Consider the following 11,552-nt stretch of genomic DNA (forward strand, 5'->3'; position numbering starts at 1 on the left):
ATGAAATACAGTTGAAGCTCTCGTAAGCGACCACCTTGAGAACTGAGAATTGTAGTCGTTAACGGAGCTGGTCTTTTACGAGAGCTTGCTCTCAAGCGACCACTGGGCGTCAAAAACTTGAACAATAGGTGTTGGTCGCTTACGGGAGCTTAATTAAAATGCTGGAATCTAAAAGTTATCGTGATAATAACAACGCTGTAATATTTTGGTTTATTGCTTGATTTTTAAACTAGGTATTTGACTCATCATGAGAGTGAGTTGTTTTATTTAATAGCAATTAATTCTACGCAAAGTAGCTCGTTATGCTCGTTTATATCGACGACTTAAGCTTTTCGTCATAAGAATATCTTCTGCATCTACGACGATCGCATGGCGTCTTTTGTTAGCCGATTTCTAAAGCGTGCAACAAACAAGTGGTTGGCTATTGTAACTGGAAAAAGGATAAACACAGGCGGACCAGGATTAGAATCAGTCCCTCGTGACCCTTCAGGAAAATAAAATATAATTTGAAGTTGTGTCTTGACTGTTTCCTCAAAAAAGCTAGTTACATTACTATATTAGCCTCGTGTGTTGTTCTTAAGGGGAATTGTCCTGAAGCATCACGAGGGACTGATTCTAATTCAAATCCTGGTCCGCCTGTGGAATAAATCGTGGAGCTGGCAATGGACTAGAGATTCCTTGCATTTACACTTTTCTGGTGACAAAGAAATGTCAATCCCATGGTTGAAATTGAAGTTATGAAATTATGAAATTCTTTAATGGTTGCCTACTGGAAAGGCAGCTTTTGTGAAACATTAGAGCTTAGAATTACAGAGTTTGTGTGACAATTCAATCGGTGATTCTTGATCGTGGTCGTTATCGGGGTCAGAGAGCTTCGACTGTACTTTATACACACGCATTTTTAGCTGGTCAAACAGTTCGAGCCTGCGTTACTAATGCGGATTCCCCCATAAGTAGTGAATCATCCAAGTCAAGATGGTAGAGAAAATATCTATTGATTCGGGAGTTAGAAAGGTAAATTGCCATTTTCCAAGCTTTCCTATGGGGATAGGGGCAGCTTTACACTAGAAAGCGATAGAAAATATTGTATATTATACAAATAATCTTTGGAATATGGCATCGTTGATTTCCCGTACAGATGTTTATATAAGAATAACCTTATTCTTACGATTCTCAATTCTATTTCATTTTTCATTATTTTAATTTCTACATTATACCCCATTATTTACTAGAAGATCGATAGCCTTTCTAATAACACCATGCAACATGTATTTTTCCGCAGAGAATTATACATCATTCCAAAGCATCAGAAGGGCACGAATTAGGATATTTATTTGGCATTTACAATAACGAGGGATACTCCATAATAAGATGCGCTGCATGTAAAATATCATCATCATTGTCATCATCATCAAGTGATTCTTGGCTTGCTGATTACAGTGATGTGGCATCTTTAATACCAGAAGGTCAGTTTAGAAAACAAAAGTAAAGCAGACTTAAGTTACATGCATTATGTTTGTTCCTTCAAAAGGAATGTCAATTAAGACCATGTATAGTAATACTTTGGGCGTGTTTTTTCCTATCATGCTGAAATGCAAAAAGTTGGTAGAGAATGTTCAGAATGGCGTTTGGATTATTCTGTTACAGGTAGCAGAATGGCCTTCATTAACGTGGGATAAACAAACACATGCTTTTTCTATTCTAATCATTCTCATTCCTGAATCACGAGAAAAAAACACACCCTTAGTCACATAAAGTGCCTATTTTCAGTAGTTATGCACTAGTCACTTGAAACCCCCACCCCCATGGTACCGGGGAAGGGTGGGGGTTCGATTTTGACCCTGAACAGAACTAAACAAAACCCACCCCCTCAGAACAAGACTTCAGTCAAATTCCCCTTCCACTCAGGGTGCAAACGGTACAACTGCATGTCATTTTGGATGACAAGCCATCTGAAATGATCAAGTGCCTTTGGGTTTTTTTCCTGTTTCCTCAAGGTTGGGGACAAGTCTAAGAGGCTAGAACTGTCAATTCCACAGGTTCGCTTTGAGAAATGCTCTAAACCCTGAATTACCCCACTTTTCCCCTTGGACCGTAGGGGTGGTGGTTTCAAATGACTAGTTTATTAATTCAGAAATCTGGGATACCATAAACAATTAATAAAAAAGGAGATCGCTGGTTGAAACATGTTTTTCAGGAAGCTGGTTTTGTTAATAGTAATGATTGTCTTCTAAAAGTACATGTTCATGAAGTCTAAGGTTCAGGGTTTTAAAAAAAATAATATAAATGAAATCCATTGGTTTTTATTTTTTACAATCTTGTTTTAGGGATCCACGTTTGTGGGGTTTACATCTCAAGTCCAAAGCCCCTTAAACTTGATCACCCAAGTTCTACAAAAGTCCTGAATGATTTGTCAGCTAAGGTAGGGTTGGTCATTTTTTATTGTAAATGTTTTGTTATTTCTCATTAAAAGATGAAACTCTAAATCATTGTTTCTCTTTTAGATTTCAGATGAAGCGTCACCTATGATTTGTGTCTGGCAACATTGCAGTGAAGGAAATAAAGATTATGGTTATGTTTATGATATAACAACTTCTAGAATACCAGAATGTACCATTGAATTTAGCAGTTCCCCTACTGCTTTGCTTTCTCAATTTTTAACATTTAGAATTCAAGCATCTTTTACAGTCTGTATCAGTTGCAAGAAAGCTCAAGGTAGGTTTTTAACAGATTATTTCCCCTTATTTTATGTTGTGGGGTAGATTCATAGATTTGTAAAAGTCACTAAATAACTCCCTCAAACACAAAAGTTCACCCTACATTTGTTCCAAGATTTAAAAGAAGGAGAGAGCTTGCAAACTTTTTTTTGGTACACATTCTGTTAACACAAGTACTGTAATGTTTATCTTTCACAGCTAAATCATGGTATATCTTTTCACAGCTAAAGATGGCCTTAGCTCAGAAATCCAGTCCTTATGTAAAGATGTTAGATCAGGAACCACTATATTCTACCTACCTGACTGCCACATGATGCTTCAAGCTCCTGAAGAAATAACAAAGGCTAGAACAGACACCTGCCAATCAGTAGTTACTGCTATGGCAACCATTGAACAAGACAATTCCAGTCCACAAGGGAGTAAAAAGTCAAATAAAATGAAAAAGAATGATACACTAAGAAATATAGACAACAAAGACTTTAAAGTAAAAGTATGGAACCTGTTTGTGTATTTTGAAACATTTTTTTCTTTTGGTTATTAACATTTCTTTTTCTTTTAGGATGTAATTGATGTTAAAGTGCTAAAAAAAATCACACCAGATACAAAGGATGGTTTTGTCCCTGTTCTGCAATACAGAAAAGGTATGAATCACTGGTCAATGCTAGGGCAACCAATGGCCTCATGAAAGTCTAAGTTTTCTTCTCTGCCAATATTTGTCGTAACAATCACCATCTGTTATATTTATTAGTTTAACAACTACCATTGTTATAATTAAAATTATCATAATCATCATTAAGACTGAATTCTTAATCCTAATTATGATTTCACAGAGTCAGGTAGAACTGTTGCCATTCGACTTCCTATTGATGCTGTTGCCATGGTTATGTTGAGTACACCCTTGGACAGTCTGCCAAAGCTGTTCTCAAGTGCAGTCTGCCGACAGCTCAAGCAGTTGGGAAGAGTGGCTGAGAAGTTTTCAAAGGTATATTGTAATGCCAGTAACAGATCCTGGGGGTGCAAGTGGCTAACCCCCCTCCCCCCCCCCCCCCCCCCCCTGCCAACCCCTTCAGTCAGCTTGGGCTCTCTTCCCTTAAGTTTTTTTTTACTGTTGGATTTACAGGTCCTGCTTGCTTTGGCAAACAATGCGCACTCACAGAGTTTTTCTACATTCCCACTTAGGGTAGTCACCCCTTAGTTCAGGCTGGTAATATTATGATTTTTGCTGCTTGCCAGTGTGACATTTACCCCTCGTTAGTGGGTTTTTTAAGAGTTTTTTAAAAAAAAATTTCTCTTCTCTTTTTTTTTTTTCAGGAAGAGAATTTGTGTTTGTGCAAGCCATATCATTTCAAGCCTGAAGGGTTTTGCCATCTTGTGTCTGTCATTTATCCCACTCTTGGTCCTGATAACCTCCCTGTAGATGACACATTTACAGGTAGGACTTGATAAAACTTGATGTTTGTTAGAATGCAACTTATAGCTGGTTGTCTTGATGGTGGTTCTGGTGATGATGATGTTGACGACGACAACAACGACTATGACAACGACGATGACGCCGCCGCCACTGACGGCAGTGCCGAGGATGATGATGATGTTAACGGTGGTGATTATCATAGGGTTGAGGATGATGAAGGTAATTGTGATATAATGCTGTTGACTATGATGGTGACGGTGAACTGATTGTAATGTTGATGTTGATAGTTATGATGGTGTTGAGGATGATAGTGTGTAGTAATGGTGAAGCTGAGGATGGCGATAATAATAGACATTTACCTCCACAGAATCCTATCGCCTTGATCTTCATAAACAGCTTCTATTACCGTCAAACAGACCAATGCTGAGGATGGGCATGTCTTACATCTTCGAGAAGGAACAGACACCAGGTGGGCCTATCTTCATTTTTAATCATCTCCCTCCAATCCACCAATAGTCTAGATATTCAGTTCTTAAAACGTCATTAATTGTTCAATTGTCATGAGGATGGGCTTTTACACCATAGAAACTACTCCTTGTTAGTACTTTTATTATTAGGAATACTAATGATGTTAGCCTTTTGATGATAACAACACCAAACACAAACAAAAGACATTTAAATAATTTTAACAAATTATTATGTGTACAAAAAACATAAATATGAACAAACAATTGCAGTATGGACACATAAAAGCGGGTCATGCTGAACAACTTTGACCAATCAGATTTGGCTTGAACACCGTAAACATTTTGAAAAAAAAAGTTCAGCCAATGAGAAACGCTGGACGTTGTTTAAAAAACAAGTGATTGAGCCGCTTTCCCATGGTCGAGTACAATAACAAGATAAAAAAATAACAATGCCCTGCGTTTCTCATTGGCTGAACTTTTTTCAAAATGTTAATGGTGTTCAAGCTGAATCTGATTGGTCAGCATGTCCCACTTTCTGTGTCCTCACTGTAGGAGATTTCACTGTCACTTGTTGAATTCTTGGTATGCCTTTTTTTTACAGAATCTTATCTTATTAATCCACACAGTGGAATCACAAGCTCTGGATGTGAGTATGGGGACTGCAGTTCTTAAGCCTGAACAGGCTTGTACACAGGCAATCCTTATACAGAACTTTTGAAAAGTTATGTAACCAAAATTTGTCAAAAATCGCTAAATTTCATGGAAATTTGCTGAATTTCCAAAATTCGCTGAGATCGCTGAATTTCTGTTCACTGAATTTTTGGCTGTGCCAAAATTATCTTGTTTTGCATGCTCCTGAATTTCGGCATTTGTCTTGCAGTAACTGGGGTTTAAATGTTGCTTAATATCTTTGTTGTGAACAGAACAATACATGTTTCTGAACTTCAGCATTTGTCTTACAGAAACTGGGGTTTAAATGTTGCTTGATATCTTTGTTGTGAACTGAACAACGCATGTTTCTGAACTTCAGCATTTGTCTTACAGTAACTAGGGTTTAAATGTTGCTTGATATCTTTGTTGTGAACTGAATATACAGAAGTTCTAACTGTATTTTTGGGGTGGTAAATAATTTGCAATGCCATAGTTGTCATTATTATTTTTATAGCAAGCGATAAAGGTGAAGGAAGTATTTTTATTCCTCATTATTTTAATTTTGCAAAACTTTTTTAAGGATGGCTATTCAGAAAGTAAACCAAACATTCTACCAATGGAAGCAGTCTGGTCTATGGTGTTGTCTTTAATAGTTTTTCTCTTTTTTAAGTGCCTGACGGGACTGTGGAACTGGTTGATGGGAAGTACTCTTACCATCATTATATGCAAGATGGCTTTAACGACGATGTAAGTACTTCTCTGAAAAAATAGCTCAGTTTTTAACAAGAGCAAAATATTTTCCTCAAAATCCAAACTGGCAGATTTGATCAAAATCAAAAATCTGCTTGAGGCTGGTTTTTCACAATAAAAGACCCACCAAATGCCTGGATGCAGCATAGCACTTAAGTAGACTCTGCTATGTAGCTGTAAAGGGTAGAAATAGAGCATCAAACAACTTTCTCAGGGTCCAATACCCTATCATATCGGTAATAAACAAGAACTTTCACTTCATCCCCAACCATGCCATCCCATCCATGCCAGCCAGTCAAATGGATCGATAAGGTTTCTTTTGGTTATTGTGTGGCAGTCCATGCAATCCCATCTACTGTATGCCAGCCAGTCAAATGGATTGATAAGGTTTCTTTTGGTTATTGTGTGACAGTCCATGCAATCCCATCTACTGTACGCCAGCCAGTCAAATGGATTGATAAGGTTTCTTTTGGTTATTGTGTGACAGTCCATGCAATCCCATCTACTGTATGCCAGCCAGTCAAATGGATTGATAAGGTTTCTTTTGGTTATTGTGTGACAGTCCATGCAATCCCATCTACTGTATGCCAGCCAGTCAAATGGATTGATAAGGTTTCTTTTGGTTATTGTGTGACAGTCCATGCAATCCCATCTACTGTACGCCAGCCAGTCAAATGGATTGATAAGGTTTCTTTTGGTTATTGTGTGACAGTCCATGCAATCCGATCTACTGTATGCCAGCCAGTCAAATGGATTGATAAGGTTTCTTTTGGTTATTGTGTGACAGTCCATGCAATCCCATCTACTGTATGCCAGCCAGTCAAATGGATTGATAAGGTTTCTTTTGGTTATTGTGTGACAGTCCATGCAATCCCATCTACTGTATGCCAGCCAGTCAAATGGATTGATAAGGTTTCTTTTGGTTATTGTGTGACAGTCCATGCAATCCCATCTACAGTACGCCAGCCAGTCAAATGGATCGATAAGGTTTCTTTTGGTTATTGTGCGACAGGGCTGGGGGTGTGCTTATCGCTCTCTACAAACAATCTGTTCCTGGTTCAGGCATCAGGGTTACACCAGCAAGCCTGCACCTAGCCACCATGAAATACAACAAGCTCTGGTCGACATCGGAGACAAGAAAGAGAACTTTATTGGCTCCAAGCAGTGGATTGGATCATTTGAGGTATAGAAATAAGACATCTGTGATCTCCTATGTTTAAATTGATTCTAAATCTAGGATATCCATATCATTTGATTTGTTTTTGCTAGGGTAGCAAGCGGTACATGTACATAACACATTATGATCTAGTGAAATGGTGACAAGTTCTATCCACCCTTACTTGTGTCTTAGCTGATCCCAAATCTTACAATTTTAGGTAAGCATGTGTCTAGAACATTTGCTGGGGGTGACTTCCAAGATCTTGTATGTCAACTCTGGTGCCGACATGGCCAGCAAAGGGCGGGATCTGCTGCACCATTTCCAGACACAAGGCACACCCATCATGATTGGTGAGACTACTTGCCTTTGTTACTCCCCTCTCAGAGCCGTAGCAGGGGGTGGGGCACTGGAGCCATTCCCCCCCCCCCCCCTCCGCCCCCAGTATTTTCTAAATGTTTCTGTATTGTGCCCCCAATATTTTGAGAACTGCTACAGCTCTGCTTACAAGGTGATTTGTTTTCTTCATAGGGGGGGGTGTTCTTGCTCATACAATCATTGGTGTAGACTACAATCTACAGACTGGAGACATCCGGTAAGCTTTGGATTTTTAACCTTAAGCCCTGTGCACACAGGGCCGGCATTGCTGGCGAGATGTTGGCCCAGCAATGTTGGTGCAGTTTGAACACCATGTTGGGAGGTGCTTGCTGGTGCTGGCAAGTGTTGGCGTGATTTTGATTGAGTTCAGAATTTTGGCCAGCATTTTGCCAGGATTTCCTTTGTCTCGTGGTCATTCCAGCATAATAATGCTGTAATTTAAAAAATATATATAAAAGTTACCTCATCTATAATTAAAAAAAAATTCAAATGTTTGGTTGCAAAACCGATACATGACTGAAATGTCTAACTCCATTTATATCCAGCATTTCGCTCTCCCACTATTGTTACTGCATCACCATCATCATCCTGCGGCATCATTGAATCATAATCAAGGGAGAGATTCCCTTGCCTAATATAATGAGTCATAGTGATAAATTATCACCAGGGCTACCCACTAACAATGCCACAGGATGATATAAAATATGGGATAGGCCACCCCGAGGTGATAGTTAGTAGGTAGCTCCCTGGAGCGTAGGCGCTATCATCGCTGCGGGGAAGCGGGAGGGACGCCCTCCACTAATCCTTTCCAAACGTTGTGGAAAGGACTTATGAGGTTATGGCAGAGTGTTAACGCCAGAATAGTTTATATAGCCAGAAACATGCCAAAAATTGCATAACCCATTCCCATGCTTAAATTCTAGGGGTTCTAAGGTATATAACATGTTGAATTTTGCCATTGTTCGAAGGAATCCCCGGAGAGAACACTGTATTTATCTTTGCTCAGATTTCTTATCCTTGACCCACATTACACCGGAGGGGAAGACCTCAAGGTCATACTAGACAAGGTGAGATAATTAATGATGCGGTCTCGCGGGGATGCAGGAGTTGGGGGGGGGGGGGGGGGGAAGGGAGGATTCATTGTTCTTTTATGGATTCTCTTTTTGGCCCAACCCTAGAAAACACATGATTCTTCCGTATCTACAGGGATTGTCACCGACGTAAGGTCCTATCATTCACAGGAAAACGAACACATTCTATTTTAATGCTCTTGCCTCTTATAATTGCTCAGTTCCTTTCATTTCCAAGGAAATACAGGCACTTTTTGTCTCTTGTATATTATTATCATTTTCCTTTATTCCAGGGGAAATACACGCCCTCTCTTTTAATTCTCTTGTCTTTTTATTGCTTTATTCCAGGGCTGGTGTGGCTGGAAAGGACCGAATTTCTGGAACCAAACAGCGCATTACAACATGTGTATGCCTCAGCGCCCTGACGCGATATGACGCAAACTACTGCAGAGAGAACTATAGTATAGGTAGAATAACTATACGTGAATACGTGTTATGCCCAGTTGCGTTACATGATATGACGCAAACTACTGCAGAGAGAACTATGGTATAGGTATTCTGTCATGCCCAGTTTCGTTACATGATATGACGCAAACTACTGCAGAGAGAACTATGGTATAGGTAGAATAACTATACATGAATATGTGTTATGCCCAGTTGCGTTACATAATATGACGCGAACTACTACAGAGAGAACTATAGTATAGGTAGAATAACTATACGTGAATATGTGTTATGCCCAGTTGCGTTACATGATATGACGCGAACTACTACAGAGAGAACTATAGTATAGGTAGAATAACTATACGTGAATATGTGTTATGCCCAGTTGCGTTACATGATATGACGCGAACTACTACAGAGAGAACTATGGTATAGGTAGAATAACTATACGTGAATACGTGTTATGCCCAGTTGCGTTAAGTTGCGTTACATAATATGACGCGAACTACTGCAGAGAGAACTATGGTATAGGTATTCTGTCATGCCCAGTGGCGTTACATGGTATGACGCGAACTACTGTACGCTAATTATAGTGCAGGGTAGGGAGGCTTTTTGTAGTAAAAAGCTTATGGTGGCGCCTACACCGGGTGAACATCATATCCGTAACAGGCCTCGATTTATTGGGGGACGATACAGAAACATTAAGAAAACATTGGGGGGGGGGGGGGGGGGAACGGCCGCGCCCCTACTGGTCATTTCCTTATAATTTTTTTTAAATAATAAGGGGGGGCACGTTTCCCCAGTGCCCCACCCCCTGCTACGGCCCTGATTATAGTTTGAAGGGCTTCATGCGGTATTAAAAAATACCCTGTCTGTAGGTTGTTGTGTAGGCAGAAAGTACATTGAGGGACCGCCCTCCATGCAGATCTTCACGTGCACGTTTCTAAGCGATTAAAAGTGGGAAGATGTCTGTAGGTCGGAGAAGCATGTTGTTGTGACCCGTGTGATCCCTTCGCCTGTTTATATTAGCACTTCTTCGTGCTAAGTAGAATAAAAAGGATTATCTTATAAGCGCCCTTAACTGGGATTTTTGAATATGCGGTTTATGAGGTCAAATAGTTTATTTTGTTTGTTGCCTCTGTGGGGTATCGCGTGATCGCGTGTGTATAGACAGTATAGAACTCGTCTAAATGGGACTCGCATATAAGGAACTGGTTTTCAATTCCAATAACTACCAACTATAACTCTAACTTCCTCTCTAATAATTACCTCGCATGTAAGGGAAACCGCCGCGACGAAGCTATGTACCCGAGCGACAAATCAGACGGGATGCAATGGTATAATCTGGATATAATAAAATTATTCTGCAAAAAAAAACCCTTGTTTGAGGTTTAAATGATTTAATTCATCGTTCAGGGCCACTACCGTGCAGTCCCCAATGGTGATTGTGCCTATTTTTCACATTTCCTTGAAAACGACGTCAACAATCCTGTCTCCCCCTAGGACCAAGCGCAACACAAGTGAGCAACTGTGAGACAAGCGCAACACAAGTAAGCAACTGTGAGACAAGCGCAACACAAGTGGGCAACTATGAGACAAGCGCGACACAAGTAAGCAACTGTGAGACAAGCTCAACACAAGTGAGCAACTATGAGACAAGCGCGACACAAGTAAGCAACTGTGAGACAAGCGCAACACAATTAAGCAGCGGTGAGACAAGCGCAACACAAGTGAGCAACTGTGAGACAAGCGCAACACAAGTGAGCAACTATGAGACAAGCGCAACACATGTAAGCAACTGTGAGACAAGCGCGACACAAGTGGGCAACTGTGAGACAAGCGCAATACATGTAAGCAACTGTGAGACAAGCGCAACACATGTAAGCAGCGGTGAGACAAGCGCAACACAAGTGGGCAACTGTGAGACAAGCGCAACACAAGTAAGCAACTGTGAGACAAGCGCAACACATGTAAGCAACTGTGAGACAAGCGCAACACATGTAAGCAACTGTGAGACAAGCGCAACACAAGTGAGCAACTGTGAGACAAGCGCAACACATGTAAGCAACTGTGAGACAAGCGCAACACAAGTGGGCAACTGTGAGACAAGCGCAACACAAGTAAGCAACTGTGAGACAAGCGCAACACATGTAAGCAGCGGTGACACAAGCGCAACACATGTAAGCAACTGTGAGACGAGCGCGACACAAGTGAGCAACTGTGAGACAAGCGCAACACAAGTAAGCAACTGTGAGACAAGCGCAACACAAGTGAGCAACTGTGAGACAAGCGCAACACATGTAAGCAACTGTGAGACAAGCGCAACACATGTAAGCAACTGTGAGACAAGCGCAACACATGTAAGCAGCGGTGAGACAAGCGCAACACAAGTGAGCAGCTGTGAGAGAAGCGCAACACAAGTGAGCAGCTGTGAGAGAAGCGCGACACAAGTAAGCAACTGTGAGACGAGCGCAACACAAGGGAGCAACTGTGGAGACACATTTTGAT

At 40.6% G+C, this 11,552-nt stretch overlaps 2 protein-coding genes across 3 annotated transcripts; both read left to right on the top strand.

The window, feature by feature from the left end:
• Positions 1-762: 762 nt before the first annotated feature.
• On the top strand, positions 763-10,421 carry LOC5506744 (ufm1-specific protease 2). 2 transcript variants are annotated; one of them, XR_007313942.1, is made up of 17 exons: positions 763-1,014; positions 1,283-1,466; positions 2,328-2,422; positions 2,505-2,715; positions 2,942-3,207; positions 3,277-3,358; positions 3,548-3,699; positions 4,029-4,149; positions 4,496-4,597; positions 5,197-5,241; positions 5,917-5,993; positions 7,009-7,179; positions 7,373-7,505; positions 7,684-7,747; positions 8,537-8,597; positions 8,949-9,153; positions 9,480-10,421. XR_007313942.1 is itself a non-coding variant. In XM_001627406.3 (16 exons), the coding sequence occupies exons 1-16, from the start codon at positions 976-978 to the stop codon at positions 9,033-9,035; spliced, it is 1,890 nt and encodes a 629-aa protein (XP_001627456.3). In that variant the 5' UTR covers positions 763-975; the 3' UTR covers positions 9,036-10,421. The 2 variants fall into 2 exon arrangements, 1 of the variants encoding a protein (XP_001627456.3); XM_001627406.3 differs by having other exon boundaries at positions 8,949-10,421.
• LOC125573198 (aggrecan core protein-like) lies at positions 10,010-11,551 on the top strand. Its single transcript, XM_048733573.1, has 3 exons — positions 10,010-10,015; positions 10,461-10,485; positions 10,548-11,551. Exons 1-3 carry the CDS (start codon positions 10,010-10,012, stop codon positions 11,549-11,551), a joined length of 1,035 nt encoding a protein of 344 aa, XP_048589530.1.
• The last annotated feature ends 1 nt before the right edge of the window (position 11,552 follows it).

The sequence above is a fragment of the Nematostella vectensis genome, chromosome 10 (assembly GCF_932526225.1).
Source record: "Nematostella vectensis chromosome 10, jaNemVect1.1, whole genome shotgun sequence".
In the NCBI taxonomy this organism is placed as follows: domain Eukaryota; kingdom Metazoa; phylum Cnidaria; class Anthozoa; order Actiniaria; family Edwardsiidae; genus Nematostella; species Nematostella vectensis.